Source organism: Numida meleagris, chromosome 2 (genome assembly GCF_002078875.1).
Source record: "Numida meleagris isolate 19003 breed g44 Domestic line chromosome 2, NumMel1.0, whole genome shotgun sequence".
Taxonomy (NCBI): domain Eukaryota; kingdom Metazoa; phylum Chordata; class Aves; order Galliformes; family Numididae; genus Numida; species Numida meleagris.
In genome coordinates, this window is record NC_034410.1 from 123,422,846 (window position 1) to 123,442,829 (window position 19,984).

The following is a 19,984-nucleotide window of genomic DNA, read 5'->3' on the forward strand; positions in this document are numbered from 1 at the left end:
CTTGTAAATACTGAGAGGAAAAAACACTGTCCTCCACTCTTAAGCCTGTATGAAATGGAAATACTGAATACTAAAACAGCTATGGTCCCTCTTCTGGGAGTATTTTAGCTTAGCCTGCGGTATACTACTGTAACCTCCAGATTTGTTTTGTACATCTTCAAAGCTAACCTCCTCTTGAATAATTTTCTGAGTGAAAACCTGTTAAAAGTGAAACACGTAGATTCATGCAGAAAACTTCAAGGTCCAAAATTAACACAGTTTAATTGCAAAGTTAAAAATTATATGAATGTAATGTAATTTCTGCAAAAAAATTGACAATAATTTAAATCATGTCTTTCGAAATTGTTACCACTTCCTAGTGAAGAGGGAGTTTTTGTGCCTCCCTTATAATCTCTGGTGGAGGCCAAACGCTTGAAAAATGTGAGGCAGAAAGCATGTAAAAGAACTAGCAGAGGTGACTTCTCTAGAAGTGATGCAACTGTTCTGTAGTGTGTGATTTGGGAATTTTTGGATTTGAACATGAAAATTTTTCCAGTTGACTCAACCAGCATTTATCAATCTCTTCCCAATATTGCTGATAAATATGCAACTGGCTCAGCATTCAGTAGTGAATCTTGTAGATTCCTCTTATAGTTGTTCACACAGAATGTCATTTCAATTCACTTATGTTATTATAATAAAAATACGCCTGAAGTTATACAGGTTTTGCTTGCTCTGTTCCTTTTTGGAGAGGAAAACAAATTAGTTTTGCATAATGCTCTTTTGCAAGACTAGAGTATTTATGTGAGTGCTATGTAAGCAGTTACAAAGTTTTTCTTGTTAGTAAAATATTTATAATGAAAGAGTTATTCAGTGTTGAATAGGCCATAAAAGTCTCATTCTCTTTTTCAGTCTATCTCACTTTTCCTGTGCTCATTTTTGTTAGCACGGGGTCATACACTTCTCTTCTGTGCTGTTTTATTCTCCTGAGGCACACCCTCTTCTGTTGCTCTTGGGTCAGAATTGTCTTTTACGTCTATTGGTCACATGAACATGAGCATAGATGTAATTTCAGAGATCTTCCTGGTTCATGGTAACAGTGTGCTAAAGAAGAGAAAAAAGCAAACTGATGAGTAGGTGTGTTAACTATAAGGCAGAAGAGCAACAGAGTCAGTTTGTGCTTGGAAGAAGGCATCCAAATTTTAAAATATGTGTTTTATAGTATCTCCTCCCCTCTCCTCTCCTCCTCTCCTCACAAGTTTTACTGAGAAAAGATGAACTGCTGGGCCTGGTTCATGGACACCTGGACATTTCTGGGCTTTCAGCATTTTGTTGCTTCCCCCCACCACTGTTCTTTGTCACAGATTCAAATACAAATTCAAGAAGGGAGCTCTTGAATTAAAGTGTACTACATTGCCACTGAAAGCCTATAAGCAAAGATACTCTTTGACACCCTCTGTATTATTAAAATCTGTTTTAAAATACTATTAAAATACTTTCTATGTTTCTGGATCCACAGCTTAATATACAGAAAAAAACTGTTAACAGTTGAAGGATTAAAAAACCCAGCCACCTAAAGAGAATTAACTCTGGAATTTTTTATTTTATTTTTAAATTTTTCTTTGAGAAGTTAGAAGAAAGCAAACTGGAGGGTCTCCATCCAAACCAAAATTATAGGTTTTGAACTGTTTGCAAGAAATAACCATTTTACTGCCTGGAGCTCTGGCAGACTCAAAACCTTGTTTGTTGGGGTTGGGTGGAATGGTGCTGCCTCCTCCTGCGAGAATTGTCTATTACAGAAGTTGGAAATGGTTGATGGAGACAATCTGGAAACACAATAGCTGATGCCACAGGTCCTATATGTGACCTATTTCCACCGGCGACCAAGACTCAGTGGAAAGTGTGAGGACTTTGACAGACTGTAGATGGACAACCTTTCTCAATTCTTTCTGATCCTCACTGTAAAGTAGCTGGCTTATACTCTACATTTTTGTAAATGAAAGTGTTTTTTCCCTGCCTTTATTAAAATCATAGACATTTCCTCACTAAAAAAAATTGAAAGCAGAATAATTTTATCTTTATGCATGGAGGTAATCCCATTTAATTTTCCACAGGATTGGCCTTTGCTGCTCTCTCTTCAGTCCATCCAGTTTTTGGTTTATATGGTTCTTTCTTCCCTGTCATTATTTATGCCATATTTGGAATGGGACGTCATGTTGCAACAGGTAAGTGTCTTTCTGATCTAAGCATTTTCAAAAATAAGAAACTGGAAAAAAAGTTTTATCAATGGAAGGAATATTCTTTAAAAAGTAAACAGAAATTAAATGTTTTTGTGCTTCTTTTTACAACTTACTTTTTTCCCAGATTGAGTGCTTTAAAAAGCCCCGTTAAGGATACACTGGAGTTACTTCTGTCATTGTAACTTAATGTTGTATTTACACTTCTTTTGTAAATGTAGTTTACTGGGGGCTTTTGGATTTTAACTCCTAAATTTTTTTTTCAGATCTTTAAGATTTTATTATTATTCTGAAATTTTTAAGATTTTAAGATCTTAATTAGAATCTGCTTCAAGATAAAATTTTAACAAAGGGCTCAACAAAGAAGATATACACAAACAACTATGAAAAAGGCTCTGTCCACAACTGCTATATAATTCAACAAGAATGATGTTCGTTAGTGGAGTCATTTATGTCAGTGAGAAGATTAATCACTTGAATAACAAATCCCAACATCTTTTTATTGACTACTTTTGATAAAGTTGCTCTTTGAGAATTGTCTGAAGGCAGCTTCTGCTGTGATGATATCAAATATAGAGTCATACATAAACTGTTCTCAAGTTCAGTCTTATTGGATAAAAAATATAAAAAGAAGAGAATTTTAAAGAAGAGGATTTTTAAAAAGAAGGAATAGACTGAAAAAAATATTAATAAATATCCTGAATTTTGCTTCAAAATGCATATTTTTTTAAAATATTAAAAACGCTGGTACAGTATGTCACGTCATTTAAAAAATTTGTGATCCCCTGAAAGTCCCTCCATGCCTCAACAGGAAAATTAATATTTCTGTCATAGGGAAGAGTTTAGTGCTTAAAAAATGGAAAAATTGACTAAATGAAGTGAGTGGGAAAGCCATGAAAAGTGGTAAGTCTGTATATATATGTAGGAAGATTAGAAGGCCAAAAAGAGGAATTTGAAGTTTGCCATGGAGAGCAAGTGGATGACTGAAAATTCGGTAAGTAATTGCATCAAAATGAGGTGGCTAGAAAGGAAACTGGTGAGACAGCTTTCCGAGGAAAACGTAACCAGTGCATTCTGTGACAAGGTCACAGGATTTTTGAGTTACCACTCTGATTTCATTTGCAAGAAAAGCTCTGGAGGGAATCCTGGTAACTGCAAACCTGAATGTCACCCCTGTTTTTACAGACTACAGTAAAACAATAAGACCGCTGAAAGTTATGTGTAATCAGTGTCTGTATAAAAGATGTTAGTGTGACTTCTGTACAGGCAAATCCCACCTCACTAAACTCATAGAGTTCTACAGAAGTGTCAGTAAGCAAATGGCAAAAGGAAATACTCTGAATATAAGATATCAAAATGGTCAAACAGTTACTGATAAGCTTGCACAGCAAAGGTTATTAAAGAAACTAAGTTGCCCTTGTGATAGAAGAAAAGTTCTTTTATTAATGATTAGCTAGTTGTAGGATAAGAAGCATAAGACGGGACTCAGTGGTCATTTTTTCAGGATGGTGGAGTCCCTTGCAGGTGCCCAAAGAATTGTGCTGGGAAGTTTGCTAGATAGGGGTGTAGCCAAGATGAGGGTAGAACTGCACTAACCAGGTCTTGCTATAGTAGAAGTAAGGATAGCTCAATGAAACTGGTAAGAGATCACTTTAGAAGAAAGTATAGACTAAAGGATATACCACAGCAGATGCAAAACTTCTGGAACCTGCTTCCAGAGAACACTGCAGAGGCAGAAAATACTATCAAGTTCAAACAGAGATTCAACAAATTTGTGAATGTTCGTCCATAAACAAAATCTAAAATACTTGCTAACATCCCTAGTGCAACAGCTACGGATGCTGAGGATTATGAAGGGAATGGTCTGCAGAAAGTGGCCAGGCTGGTGTGCATTGCCTGAGTAATACTTCTGATTGCCACAGTTGAAGGCAGTGTTGGGCCATTGGTCCGACTCTTAGAGCTCTCCATGATATATTTGTCCTTTTAATTGTTGAATTGTCATCCTTCTTTATCCATGTTTCATTAAACTTGCTTTCACTCCCTGAAAAAATTTTTATTTCCTTGCCTGCCTCCATTTATCGGAGTGCAGGTTATTTGTTGAGTACTTGAACACACACATCAGCGAACTATATTGGGCTGGGTACTAGGTCTATAGCATGATTTAATTATCCTAAAAATCTGAATGGTGAGCATTTGTGACTCTCAGGAAAAAGGGAACATTTCATCATACATATGGTGAACTAAAAGCATTTGTGTTAACTTGAAATCATTGTGAATTGTGTTACAATCTCTTTTGTTAATGTGTCTACATGACCATTAATATATACACAAATACATTCCATATGCATATGTATAAATGGCATTTTACATGAAGAAATTTACATTAAAAGTACCTTAAAAATGGTTGTTAAGAGTGCACAAAATGATACTTTCACTCAAAATGGTCAAGTTTTTAAAAGAAGGCCATTAGTAATTAGTATGGATATAGAATCATTAATAGCTAATCAATGGCTTTTTTTTATAGGAACTTTTGCTTTAACTTCCTTAATATCTGCCAATGCAGTTGAACGTCTTGTTCCTTCCACTGGCACTAATTTCACTGCAAAGAATAATTCAGGAGTCTTGGGCCTGTCAGAGTTTGAAATGCAGAGGATTGGAGTTGCAGCAGCAGTTTCATTTCTGGGAGGAATCATTCAGGTAGGCAGTGAACACATATCCTCTATGCTGCTGATGCTCAGCATTTGTGACAGCTGAGACATTTGTAATATATTTTTTTCACTTAGAAAAACTGACCCTGGGTCTGGTCTAATATTCGTGAATGGTGAAATGTATGTGTCTTAAAAATCTGTTGCTCCTTGGTTGAGAAGTAGTAATTGTCTGTGTAAAGCTCATAGAGTGTTGCAATATGAAGTAAAACCACATTCAGTCAGCGCTAATATAATGTTCAGTTACTGCTGGTGCTCCCTTTCCTTCTCCTCTGGAAACAAAACATCGGTCAGCTCTCTGGTAGGCAATGACATATTCCTAAGGTTTTCTGTTGCTCTTGTCTTGAAGAGAAATACTATACAGTATTCAATTATTAAAAACATTAAGGAAAAATTTTTTACATTCTCTTTAGAGTTCACACACCCATTGTTAAAGCATAATAAATTAGTAAAACAGATGTCTTCAAGTAATTCTCCAAAGTTTATACAAGTGATCAGAGATCTATTTTAATTTTTTCTTTTTTCCTCTTCTGACCATAATAACTGAGTTCCTTTATCCATTGACAATTGCTTGGGTCTTCAAAGAAGGCTTCTATCTTTCCTTGTAAATATTTAAATGGAAGAAATGTTTCAGTGCTTGGCATTGCAACACCTCCTGGTACCCATCCTCCTGAAAGAAACCAAGATCCCCATGCTTGGTGCTTTGGGTCCATCCACCACGTAAAGGATGAGCTAAAGAGCCCAGAACTGGCATGTCCAGTGGCTTGGCACTTGACAGGAATTGAGGCATGTAGTTATGCTAGTTGGTAGGAGGTATCAAGAAGTGTGCTCATTTCTGCTGTGTTGTTGCTGTTTTAATTCTTTTACTGCTTACTTCAATATGCAACATAAGGGAAAACCCAGAGGTGGCATACAGAGTAGACCTAGTTCTGATCACATCACACAGGTTGCCAAGAAGCTGTGGGGTCTCCTCCTTGGAGACATTCAGAAGCCGCCTGGCCATGGGCCAGGGCCCTCTGCTCTGGGTGTCCCTGCTGGAGCAGGAGTTGGGCCAGATGGCCCAGAGAGCCCTGCCAGCCTCAGCCATCCTGGCGTTCTGTGGGTCTGTTTTTGTGCTTGGCTTCTGTACATGTCTGCTTGTGCCAATGAGTGTATCACACCACTGCATCATGTGCAGAGTGCTTGTAACAGAAAAAAGTCCTTTGAGCATACACACTTGGGAGTGTGAGCCTGACAGTCTCTTACATCATACCTGCTTGTGTGTTAGAGGCCAAAATGCCTGTAGCAGGAAGCTGGTGACTGCAATTGATCTAAGTTCAAAATCCAATGCAGAAAATTGTTATTAGCAGAATCCCATTAGGTGTGTAAATCCACTTCCATTTTCTCTTTCATTCTGAAAAGTACTGCCTTTTCATATGCCTTAAACTGTCCCAGATGACTTATCTCAGCCTCTGCCCTGTTCAAGCTGGACTGGAACAAGAACAAGAAAATCCTCTGTAGGGGTCTTCAAAGTGTGTCTGGCAGGGAGCTGAGCCAATTGCGTGCGCTCCTCTCTGAGGTCAGTAAGGCTATGTTTATTATAGTCCTGCTAATAAAGCTGATTCTTGTGCTGCCACTAATGCTTCATGCAAGCAAAATGATCGGAGCATCTGCCTAGGACACAGAGAAAAGATTACGATGCTAATTTCCCATATCCCAGAGGATACTCACCAGTGATATTCAGGTGGAAGTCCTGATCAAGGTTGTGATTAAATTTTGCCATCATCTTAGGTCCATATTTCTCACCTTGATTCCAGTCTTCTGGCTAGCAGTTGCTGCAATTACTGGATAAGGAGACAGGGCAAATCTTGTTGTAATTGAGAGCTGTGACAGTGACCATGGCACGCTTCTTCTCATCAGACTAAACTAGAAGTTAATGAATAGCTTGGAATAAGATATGGCATTCTGGGATGAGAATATGATGTATTTTGGGGCAACAGATTTCCACTGAAGACATCTTGAATTGCAAAAAGTAATTGAACTGTCAGTGCATTTGGGATGATAGTTATCTCGGAAAAGAGTAGACCTTGGCCTGTTTCCTTATACCAAAATGCAGTGCTCTAACCCCAAAATTACAAGAAAAAAAGGCCTGATACTGTGACTGTTCCATACCTTGCGCATTTTCCTCACAAAGGATGAAGCGTCTATCTCCAAAACAGCTGATTCTCTCTTAGAAAAAATAGGCTGAGATATGAACCTACTTGGCTAGAAAAGGGATTTTACACTGTTTTTCCAGTAGCCTGGGTAAGCACTCTAAGCACATTCCCTGTGGTTGACCTCATTTTCTTAGCCCAGGAAGCAAATGATCTGAAAGAATACCACCACTTCTTATTCTGAGTAGTGCTCAAAAAAACCTCAGCACCTTCCAAAATATGGAGTTTTGAGAACAAAGTTTGTTCTCCAAAAGTGAGTTCATTCAACAGGTAACACATTATCAGACTGAATTACTTTGGACAGAAAGTTTGAGATTAGTCATTCCCAAAGAGCCTGTTATGTGATAAAAATTTTTTACTGTCCATAAAGTTAAATTGACTACACAATGAAAGTGGAATTTCAACAATAATAAACTGAGTTCGTTGTCATGGGAAGTAAGTATTGAAAGTGGACAAGAACTAAAAGGACTTGAATTAATGAACATAGAGGGGTTTGCTTTTTTGCAATTACTTATTTCTCTCTGGCTAAATCCCCATCCTCTTCTTGTAGTTATCAGGTTCAAATTATGGAGCAGTAAAGACGGCTGCAAGAAAAAGTTCCTTTTGCATTATCTTTCTCCCATTCCCACTTTGTTTAAATACTTTTCTAGAATTTATTTTTTGTTTCATTTTTTTTTCCCAGTAATCCTGTTTTTTACTACTTCTGTTGTTTATTTTTACTATAATTTTATAAAATTTATTGAAACAGAACGCATAGCTGTACAAATATCTCTGATTTTCTGGAATGATGCCCCATTCTCTGAAGAAAAATTTGTAGCTCCTCCTCACCTGAATACCTGCAAAACTAGAAACCTCAGCGTATGAAGCTGACGTAACTACTAGAAGGGCCATACATGTATTTGAAATCTTGATATCCATGGGGCCAGTGTGATATCAGGAAGCTTAGGATCTGCCAGAGCAGTGGAGAAGCTGTGGGATGGGGACACCAGTGTTACAGTGGCTTGGGACAGGGTAGACTTCTACAGAAGCATAAGACTCATATCTCTGTAGTTTTAGCACCTAATACATTTGGTAGCTATTGACATTACTGACTTTGGGAATTATACTATCGACAAGTTAGCATCGACTAGGTGGACTGTCGAATATCAGTGGAACAGGAATGAGTCTTAGTACCACCCTTATTGAAATAATCTTTTACAGTACTTGCTTTTCTCACATATTTGACCAGGATAACAAGAAGTGCATGAAAACAGTTTCTCTGAGTTTGCATTCATTACTAAGTTTAATATCAGATTCTGGTAAACCAGAGATGCGAATGAGATGGTGCAGGTGGTTCAGTGGTTCTGCTGTAAGCTATATTCATCCTTCAGAGGACTTTTGCTTTCAATCCTCATTTACCTTAGAGTTTACTAAAAGGGACCCATCTCACTGCTCTGTCACCAGGAAGCTGCACATTATCACCCTTGCTAATGCTCATGCCCTTGCTCTCCAGGTAGCAATGTTCATGCTGCAGCTGGGCCATGCCACCTTCTTGTTAACAGAACCAGTGATCAGTGCAATGACCACAGGAGCTGCGACACATGTTGTGACTTCACAAGTGAAGTACCTGCTGGGAATGAAAATGCCATACATGTCAGGACCACTAGGATTTTTTCATGTGAGTCCAGTAAAAGAGATGGGTTATTTCATTACCTAACATTTTCTTAAATAATGATGCTTTTTAAAAAAATTATTTATGTGTGAAGAAGTTGTGATGTGTGTGTGTGAAAGAACTGATATAATACCAAAATCTTCATTTTGCTGCTTCTTTTTGTAGGAACAGATTAGGAAAATTTGATGAAGAGTTAGCAAGACTGTGTCTCCTTTTGAAAGGGTACAGAAACCAAGTTTCAGTGTGTGTGTATTACAGCATCAGTAATTCTCTTCATTAGCCTCAGCAAGGAGAGATTCACCATCTACTAAAATATTTGTTAATTCTTTAAAAGCTTTTTCATAAATACTTCTTAACATATAATGAAAGCAGCCATTGTTTTTTTTATTGTGTTTCCAAGGAGACTATACTTACATATGGGCATATTAGCATCTTGTAGAGTTGATAATGGTATGTACAACAGCCAGGAAATAATCAAAACACACATTATAAGCAATAATAAAGAACAGCAGTGATACAAGGAAATATTTCCATGTTGGTGTGTTGATGATATCATGAATTAGGTAATTTAAATGCTTTGAAAGAAATCTATTCCCTCATCCCTTGTATATTTTAATGTATATGAAAAAAGTTCTTTGCCATTCAGTTCACTTTTGAAATCAACTCTCTTTGAACATTTTCCAGATTAAAAAAATCTTGATTTTTTTTAAGGTTTTCAATTGCTCTGTAGAATTGTGTAAAAACAAATGAATAAACAAAAACTCCTCTGTACAATTTAAAATAATAACAAATAAGAAACATTTAGAAGGAACAATTTTACCATACATATACTTCAAAATGTTTCTGGTATCTGTTTAGACTTGTGGATTGTTTCAAGAAGCTGCAGTATTTCAGTCCCCAGCTGTGAATCTGGCAGTATGTCTCTTGACATGTTCTTTACTCTAAATTCATGAAACCCAGGGACTGGGTTTTTGCTTACTTTTTGTTTTCTTTCTTCAAACCATCTCCCACTCACAAAGCCCATTGTTTTGTCTCAGGCAGCCTTCGGGTTGAGAAAGCAAGAATAAGGATGTTTAGTAAAGTGTAATAGGAGGGTTGAAAGTAGAGCAAGCCATTGAAGTGTGTTCTTTTATAGCAGATGAGATCACAATTGAAAACATAAAAACGAGCTTTGTGCATGGGAGAATGAATATATTTCACCTGCATCAAGCCTATGGGATTTTTGTGTTTACACATAGCTTATGTAATTTATTACATTTCACTTTCCCTGTGTATAGTTTGTAATACTGCAACTGAGCTGCACGTTGCAGAATCAGTGGAGATTTCACAAGTGGGAATGGCAAGGTGAAGGTGAGAAGGAAAATGGTGAGGGAAGGCTGCATGTGAAATCTGATTTTCATGAGGGACTGCAAGAAAACTATCATTAAATTTTACTTAGTATCTGAAAACAGAAAGCCATATCTATGTTTGCCCTTTATCCTTCCACAAGTTTCTATGGAATGCAGCACTTCAAAGTGAACTCCTGCAATGTAAGAAGCCTACTTTGCAAAATTGAGTCTTTTGTTGTTGTGTTGCAAGCTGGTTGCAAAATCCTTGTGGTTGTGCTGCAAGTTGGCTGAGAAAGCTTTCATGTTCACACTATCCCACTACCAGTCTTTTTCCTTTCTTCTCTTATTCTTTTTTTTTTCTATTCGTTCCCTGCCCAGTTCACAGTAGTTGCCTACGTGATTTTCCCATACAGTGTGTTGTATTTTTTTAAAAAGAAAAAAAAAAAAGACATTTTTTTGAAATGTAACAAGGTCACCTACTCTCAGACAGAACCAAGCATTTTAACCAATTTGTTGCTTTTTCTTTTCTTGTTTGCTTCAGTTTCCACGCTCATTTTTAAAGCTAATCTTCATGTATACAGTTTAAAAAAAGAGCTCAGGATTTCATGAATCTATCAGAATGCACACTCCTCCTAGAATATAAACCATGTCAGTGTGCATTATTACCATTTGAAATTATGTGAAAAGATAGTGGAATTCAAAGCAGTTAATTTCCCAGAAGAACAGAGGCATTATGTCTGTATATATATATGTGTGTACAATGTTAGAAAGTTGCTTTTTTTTTTTACTTATTTTCAAATTTACATCAAGTTTGCTGAAATGTTCAGTTATTCCTCATATTACCACATCACTTCAATTAAAATTCTTTACATGAAATTAAAAATAAAAATAAAAAGAGACAATTAACTAAATATATTATTTTATTCTGAAATTTTTGTTAATGATATAATGACACAAAAGATTATTTTGTACACTCCAATATCAAACTAAATTCTACTACAGATTCTAAATTATTTCAATATGTGCGTCATTAAAATGTGTATCTGAATATGTATAATACTGAGTTCATAGTGATTTTTGTGATGAAAACATCTGCAAATATTTCTTCTGAATCAGATTACTTGAGTTTTAGGTGTTTATATTTAGCATTTACACTTTTATGTTAGATGAGTACAGGAATCTAATGGACAGTATGAAATCTGAACTGCAGAGTTTCGATTGATGGCTTTAGTACACATTAACCACATGCAGGTTTTTCCTCTGAAGAAACAGTGAGTGGTCTGCGAAACGCTCTGCTTGCTTTGCTGATATCATCATGAAGTGTGTTTTCAGGGCTTCAGGGAATGATTACCAGGGAATAGCCAGTGGTAGCTCTGGAGTCTGTTGTGGTAATTGATGTAATATTTATACATATTACTGCCAGATTTGTTTCAGTGTATTACAGACACTGATATTTCTGATATCTTTTTTAGAAATGTCATCCTTTAGGGATACAGCTGTTTGCTGTTAGCTCTGAAGGATTGATTTTTTTATTGGCTGATGTAGAGTACATATTGAAGGGGAGGATTTAGAGAGAAACATCAAAGAATACAGTAGGCTGTTCAAGTAAAATGTTTGTGGCAGACTGATAAAGGTATGACAAAGCTTTACAAATTCGAGAGTGATACATCCCAAGAAAGAGGAAGTCAGTCAAAAATGCCAGAATGCTTGCATGGATCAAGCATCAGGACAAGAAGATCCTGACCACACTCGAACACAAAAAGGAAGCCTACAGAGGATAGAAGCAAAGACAGTCAACCTTGGCAGAGTACAGAGTTATTGCCTGACCAGTCAGGGATCGAGTGGGAAAGGTTAAAGCCCAGATGGAATTGAATCTGGCCAGAGAAGTCAAAGGCACCGAGAATGGCTGATACACAAGTATATCAGTGACAAAAAGACAACTAAGGGAAATGTGGTCCCTATGCTGAATGACAAGGGAGACCTTGTTACCTTGGGCAGTGAAAAGGCCAAGCTACTGAACGCATTCTTGGCCTCAGTCTTTGCCAGTAACTCCGGCCTTCAGAAATCCCTTGTTCCCGAGGCCAGGCTGAATGACTGGAACATGAAATATATAACCTTGGTGGAACAGAATCAGGTCAGGGATTCTTTAAGAAAACTGGACATTTGTAAGTCCATTGGCCCTGCTGGGAGTGCCAAGGGATCTGGCAGATGAGATTGTGAGGCTAGTATATATAATCTTCTCTTGATGAAGGCAAATGGGAGAAGGGCCTGAAGACTGGAGGAAACCAAATGGACCCAGAGGCCCCTGTCAACTGCAGCTGTCCTGGGATTCTGAGATTTTGTGAAAGCTCTAGAAGCTTGGGCTAGCTATTTAAAAAAAATAAGTGGAATCTTCTTTTTAGTTAATTTGTGAAGAAAGAAAGACGTTCTAAAAGCTTGTGCACATTTCTTAGTAATCTCTCATTAACATTATATCTATTCACCCTGCATTAGATCTCAGTTTGTCTAAGCAAATTAAATTAAACACAAAATACATAGATAGCTAATGCTGACAGGGCTCATTTGGAAAAAAAAAAAGCCCATGTCTCTTTGTCTTTGACAATTAAGAATCAATTTATTTTCTTACCACTTTATCTTAGATATAGCTCAGCCTTCTCTGCATTTGTGGGTGCAGTTTGCAGTGTAGTTTTCTAGATTGCTTTCGTTTGTCCTAATTAATCACAGCTTCTGCTGGGTACTGAGCCAAGGCCTGTGCTTTCTTGACAATGCATCCTTGGAAGATTAGGGGTACACAGTCTATTTGCAAGCCCCATTAAGACTTGTTTCACATTGTGTGATGACAGCAGGGAAATAAGTGATTAAAAACTGGGTTGATTACCATATTCATGACATAGGTACATCACATTATTTAATAAGTTGATTTTATAATGTTTTTTGGGTTATGATAAATGTTTGCGCTGGTTTACGCTGTTCATCTTTAATCGAAAATCCAAGGCCTATATTTCAATGGAGAAGACTATGTTTTCCCTTTATGAGAAAAATTGCACTTCTTCTGTTTTTCTGTGACCATTTTTAGAATTTTTTATTTTATTGTTAGTTTTTTAGCCCTTATAGATTATTAAGATCTTCTTAGGAATTATAAGAGAGGAAAAATCAGGAAGCTATTAATAATTTACTCATGTAAAAAAAAGCATAATCTCTTCAATGAGTGACAAAATCAAAACGGGGGGAAAATTATCATCATATTGACTGCCTTTCTGCTAGAACAGAGCTCTTTCCTAAGATAATTTATCTATTCTTTTTTCCTGTCTAATATAAATAAGTATTTAAACTCCAAACTGTCAAACTTTGTTAGTGTTAGGCATTTATTTGGAAATAGGTTCTGTAAGGCAGAAAATTATTAATATCTACTTTCATAAAACTACAGGTATTACCTTTCATTTATTCTTTTGATCTTAGAATCCATAGAATCATGGAATACTTAGAGTTGGAAGAGACCTTTAAAAATCATCTAGTCCAGCTCCTCTGCAGTTAACAGGGACATGCACACCTAGATCATGTTGCTCAGAGCCTGGTCCAGCCTGGGACCTAGGATCTTAGTTGTTGCTAGGAAAAAACAACTTTTACTTGTTTATAATTTATTTCAAGCATCAGTTGCTTGATTTTATTATGCTTCATTTTGTGGTTTTAAAGGAAGTTACTTGTGAGGCAGTCTGAAACTATAGCCTAGATTTTAACTTCTGTTTTCTATATAGTTTACATTTCTGGCTACACAACAGCTCCTAAAATCGTAGCGCAGAATTTAAGTGTCTGAGCCTACCTTGTTTTTTCTCCACCTTGCATCTTTATTAAGCGCATGCATTACTTTCATTGTCATGCTTCTTTGTTCCACTAAGCAATGGACTTACTTTGCAGCTTTTAACTTGCAACTTCTTGCTAGAGACAGAAACAGAGTCGAGTAGATAGCAGTAGTCATTTAAATAGCCAGCAGCGCATACACGCAAAGCATGACAGGTAGTTAGTGTGTGCAGCATCTGAACCTGATGAAAACATGCTTCATGGAGCACTGTTAGTGAAATGGCCATGAGCAATCAACAGGGACACTGAATGTATCTCGCTGAAATTATACAGTTTCTTTACAACATATTTGGATGGACTCCCCTAAGTGATGGAGAGGAGGCCCTGAAGAGAACAATCATCTGGGAAAAGATTCCTCTTGCTTCCCTCCCCAGCCACTACTGCATCTTTCTTTCTTTTTTCTTCATTCCTCTCTCTCCTTATCTTTCCCCTTCTTTCTGACTTCTTAATTCTTTCCTCAGACCTAACATTTGCTATTAGATTTAGATGTTGACCTGTGGACACAGATAATGTGTCTTTGTGCAAGTTTCTCTCAGTGTTTTCACGCAATTCTCTCTTAATTCACTGAATTTAACGAAACTAGAGAAGGAAAGGATATATATCAGATTTACTGGAATTTTCTTGCTTCCTCCAACGGAAACATATACATTCTTACATATAAATAGTCACTGCGGTTTTTTTTTTTTTTGAGTTTTCCAAAGATCATAGTATTTGGCAACGTTAAGTTGGTGATTTTTTTCCTTACAAAATGTTAAGTGAATGCCATTTAGGGGCTGGTCTAACTGGTGACAGGACAAGGGGAAATGACCTCAAGTTGCGCCAGGGGAGGCTTAGGTTGTATATCAGGAAAAACTTCTTTACAGAAAAGGTTGTTAAGCGCTGGAACAGGCTCCCCAGGGAGGAAGCTGAGTCACCATCCCTGAACGTGTTTAAAAACCATTTGGATGTGATGCTCAGGGACATGATTTAGTGGTGGGTTGTTAGAGTTAGGGTAGTATGGTTAGGTTGCGGTTGGACTTGATGATCTTGAAGGTCTTTTCCAACCTGAGCAATTTTATGATTCTATGTGTCAGATGACACAGCTCTTGGATTACTGATCCAACTCTCCCAGGTAATCCCAGGTATGAAGTGTAGAAAATACTGTAGCATGTGACCTGGAATTATGTTATTTTGTGATTTGTGAATATAATCTGTTGTTCATCTCAATCACTGCAGATTTATGCCTACATATTCAAGAATATCAGATTGGTTCAACTCGAGGCTTTACTTCTCTCGTTGCTGAGCATTGTGGTGCTTGTTCTTGTTAAAGAATTGAATGAGAAATTTCAGAGAAATATTAAAATTGTTCTTCCTATTGATCTAGTTTTGGTAAGTATGAAGTCAAATATCAGACTTTTTGCTTCATAGAGTTTTCAGTGGTTCAACAAATTTCCTGAAGTTTTCTGTTTTCTATAGTTACTCACACCTGCCACTTATTAAATGAATAACTGATTTTCATGGCTGTATATTAAATGCAATAACAGGAAAGAGTTTGGCTAAATAATTAAGAAAGAAGTGACATATGTTCCCAATTTTTATAATACTTTTACTACTTTTTTGCATAATTACAAGAGCATGAGGTCTAGAATGCTGAAGCATGAGAAGTGTAACGTAGAGAATGAAAAGTAACTGATATAACTTCGGGCAAGCATTGTGCTGAGTAGTTCTGACTTAGGTATTGCATTTTGTTTATCTGCAGCAAAGTTAAATACCTAAGTTATTGCTTTCTGTAAGTTTACCTACAGTTTTCCTTTCCTATAGCATAGGCTAAATTGAAATTCTCTATTGTACTGTAAATCTATACTTTAAGGATTAAACTATGGTCAAATAATCAGCTCTAGGGCAGAAGTTTCTGTTTTGCTCTAGAGCAGTAAAAGAAAATTAAAAAAAAAAGGCTTATTTCAGAGTGTATCATAATGATTACTTTTTTGTTGTTGTTGTTGAAAAAAAATGTTTACAAAAGAACCCTTTTTCTTGTGGAAAATGCTTGAAAATGAGATTCTAGTCTCTGCTCTGTGATCTGTTTCTGTATTGCCGATTAAATAATACTGGTTAAAACACTGCAAACCAAGGATGATGGACTATAGCATGTTCCTGTTCTGGGATTTCTGTGGTCAGCTCACAAAAAGTATGGGAAATGAGCTTGAACCTCTTCAAGGCCAAATTTTCTACTCTCTCAGCAAGGTTTATGCCTGCTGAAACATAAATGCGAGAGGTAACCACATCTTCTTCTGCTGGACTGTGTGCTGAAGTCAATATTGCCACTTGGGATTAGATGTGCTCAGAGAGCATCAGCTGAATCACACCACTCAGATGCACCTCTGTTTCAAATTACTTTAAACTGCTGGCATGAATGGCAGTGGTTTGAGGCACGTGTTGTACGGGGTAGTTTGACAACGACTGGCAAGAGTCTTTTCAGATTGACTTTATTATCACAGGGCATCTGAACTCCTCCATCATAGTCTTTCCTCAGACATATTTTCTAAAACTGTTCTTGTGTCCAGATCATTTCTTTTGCCTCGCTTCCATATTTACTATAATTTTAGTAACAATATTTCTCTATCTTACTGGATTAGTGTAAAGACAAATGCATGAACACTGTCATACTGTCATATTCTCAGCTATGGCGGTAACATGGACATGAGAGAACCTGAAAGCAATAGAAACATAATGTATTTTTCTGTATTGAATCAAATAGATAATTGCTACATCCATTGCCTGCTGCTATGCTGATATGGAATACGTCTATGGGCTAGAAGTCGTGGGGCATATTCCTCAAGGGTAATGTGCTTTTTATTAGTTTGTGGCTTCTCAGCATATTTAGTTCTGTGAACAGCTTGTGAGGAGGTCAAAGTAGTTTATTGGAATAAAAAATGATGAAATCTTATCATTTTCATTCCTGACCTTCTCAAATACTCTCATGATTCAATCTCGTATTAACAAGGTGTATTGATATAGATATTGTCATAAAAATACAGACTTTTTTTGTACATTTTCATAGTTATCTCATTACTTTATGCAGTAAAAAGTAGCTACTGTATACCTGTTGATGACTAGTGGATGGATGACAGGAGGGCAATCTACTAGATTATTGCTACCTGTGTTTTGTGTAACAGAGGACTGCAGTGAGATAAGTCCTCCAGATTGCTGCAATGAGTTCTTCTCCACTCATTTATACAGTAATTTTAGAAAATGTGGTTTCTGAAGAAAAGTAAAGCATTTAGCTATGTTTAATCTATAAAAGAGCATTCTTACTATGGACAGTGATATGTTTTCCTCTATGAGTTTGAAAAGAAGGAAAGAGATATTCAGTATAATTAGCTGTGAAAACAATTAGATTAGGTGTTAGGGAGAATGTTCATACTCCAAGGGCTGGTAAGGAACAGCACAGCTGTTCTATAATCTCCCTCTTGGAGATTGTAGGGTTTCCCTGTGTTTCACTAGGCAAGCTCTGAGTGCATGTGTAGCAGCTTGCACTTATGTAAAATAAGGGAAGCTGCTGAGAGAGAAAATTGTTTTTAACTCTTTAGGGTAGGCTATTAAAGGCTACGTTTCTGAGGCTGAAACAATGTTATATACTCCTTTTGATATGCATTATGGGCAGTTAAATTGTACTGATACAGCTTTAATCAGAAGCTTGTTTTCTGTCTAGCCTCACATGCCAAGATTCTGTAGTGCTGAAAAACATAAGGAGAAAGCTGGATCCTTCCCATGTATCTTTAGGCGCTTACCTGCAATATCTAACTGCCTCATCAGTGGAGATCATTAGAAACCTTAGGTGTTTTGAGCTCTGAGGTGACATGATTTGCCCTCTGGAGAGTCTGAAGTCCTTTTGTAAAGTGCAGAGATGGTTTGATGTGATTTGGTTCTTAACTGCAGTGTTTTATAGCATTAGAAAATCACCATTAGATGGAGTAAGTTTCCATACCTATGGAGATGCTGAATACTAACACTGCATTCTGATTAATCTAAAATATTGATAAATGTCATAAGTATTAAACAAAATTAACCATGCATGCAAAGATTGTTTCTCTTATATTGTCATGAATCGCAGATGTATTGAGGCTATCTATTTTTTACAGGCTGCCACGTCCAAAACTGCCACCCATGAATGTCCTACCTGAAGTAGTCACTGAAGCTTTTGGGGTAGCACTGGTTGGTTATGTAGCATCACTAGCTCTAGCCCAAAGCTCTGCTAAAAGATTTAAGTACACTGTGGATGATAACCAGGTAAAGTTCTTTCTCTTTGCTTAAGGAGACCAGAAGGTCAGTAAGCTTTGAAATTGATATGCCGTTTTAGAAAAGTGTTAAGATGAAAGCCCAGTAAGGGTAAATTCTGTATGACATTCTGACGCCTTCCAATGATTGCTGCTAAACTCAAATCTAGACCACATCAGCTCTCTAGAATGTCCTATTTGGATGAGCTACTCTTTTTGAGGAAATACATCCTTCAAGGATAATCTCATAATGCTGCATTTGGTGCAGACAGCAGCCAGTTTAAGTGTTAGAGTGTTTTTCCAGTGTATCAAGGTGAGACAGCTTCTCTTCTGGTAGCTGAGATCTTAAAGGCCATCTGAGATCTTAAAGGCCAGCTAAGATGTTAAACCAGTGACTGATTAGAACAAAAAGCAGTTTTAAAAATAAATTAGGTACTTACAGCCCTACTACATATCTGATGTTATAAAATAAGGATTATACAAAGTAGAAATCTCATCTGAAATTAAGGTTTATTTATATAAAAGGTGCAGGATGGTTTCAGAGAGCTCTGCCAAATTTGCAGCCACAGGAGCTCTCTGAGTAGATTTCCACTCTGCAGTGTGCTAACTTAAATAAAAGTGGGATGATTTCTTCCTGCATTACCCCACTGCTGGTCATGGTGAGTAGGCAGCTGCAAGGCAGGTAGAAATCCATGGAGTCAATAATTCAAACACTGTGATAAGAAAGTCTCCTAACTGGCAATTAATGCTGTGTGGTGAGAATTCTGCTCCCAACTTCCTGTTAAATGGTATGGGATAGATGACATAATGTTGTATGAAGAGCAGTTGGTTTTGCAGCTGGAGACCTATCTGAACATCCCATCAAGACAGCGTGGCCTTGCTACATCAGTGCATATCTTTTGCAATTCCTGCTATCAGTGGAAAATATGGTGACAATGTTCTTATCTCCTCGAGTCTCTAAAAATTTTTTTGAAAAGAATACATTACGCCATGAATTTCTGTTGGTGCTGCAGAGCCATGTTTTCTAGGGAGCAGAGCTTAGCATAAGTTATGCTTTAGGGCAATGTCCTGTAGTGTCTGGAGGGCACTAAATTGAGAACAGCAACCTGTGTGTCTTTTTGTACTTCGGGAAAACTTGTAACTTTTACTGCTTAACTACTGAAATGGTGGAAATGATGTGTATGTCTGCAGAGGATAATGAAGCAGAGAGTAAAACCTCCATGAGAACAGACCATATAGGGCAGCATGGTGGAAAAGCTGCACTGCATTCAGGGGCCAGGTGCAGCTCTTTGCATGGCGTCACGTGGGTGTAGAAGTCTACCTGGGGACCTTCCTGGTGGTGCTCTCCGGTGCTGTGAAGACCAGCACACCTTGGTGTGTTGCCCTGGCTGGATATAACATCAGATGTGTACCAAGCACTTCTGGCAGCACCAATGTCTTTGATGCACTGCCCTCGGGAGATGGATGAACTCCCACTGCAGGGCAGGAGGCTAGGGCTGGGAAGCCAAGCTGAGTTGCTTTCTTATAAGCTGTTCAACTCAGCTATCAGATACGAGGAGGCTTCCTCAGTGCATTCTTTTTTCTTCAGTAATAGTTGTTTGTACATATCTGCATTTTGCTTGTGAAAATAGATAAAATGTGTTTTTAATGAAAGAGAGCATGCAGATAGTGTTGCTACCATACTATACTTTCACTAAAGCATACTATGAAAAAAAAGTAATTAGTGACTGCCTTCTTCCAGCAGAGTCTTAAGCCAGAAAATACCTGGACACTGTCCA

General features: G+C 37.3%; 1 protein-coding gene across 1 annotated transcript in view; it reads left to right on the forward strand.

The window, feature by feature from the left end:
• Nucleotides 1-19,984, forward strand: part of SLC26A7 (solute carrier family 26 member 7) — an 82,592-nt gene that overhangs the window by 32,420 nt on the left and 30,188 nt on the right. Inside the window, exons 3-8 of the mRNA XM_021388733.1 lie at nucleotides 2,094-2,204; nucleotides 4,741-4,913; nucleotides 8,606-8,770; nucleotides 15,166-15,318; nucleotides 16,688-16,770; nucleotides 18,072-18,219. Coding sequence (XP_021244408.1) covers nucleotides 2,094-2,204; nucleotides 4,741-4,913; nucleotides 8,606-8,770; nucleotides 15,166-15,318; nucleotides 16,688-16,770; nucleotides 18,072-18,219 — 833 coding nt within the window. The remainder of the gene's footprint in view (nucleotides 1-2,093; nucleotides 2,205-4,740; nucleotides 4,914-8,605; nucleotides 8,771-15,165; nucleotides 15,319-16,687; nucleotides 16,771-18,071; nucleotides 18,220-19,984) is intronic.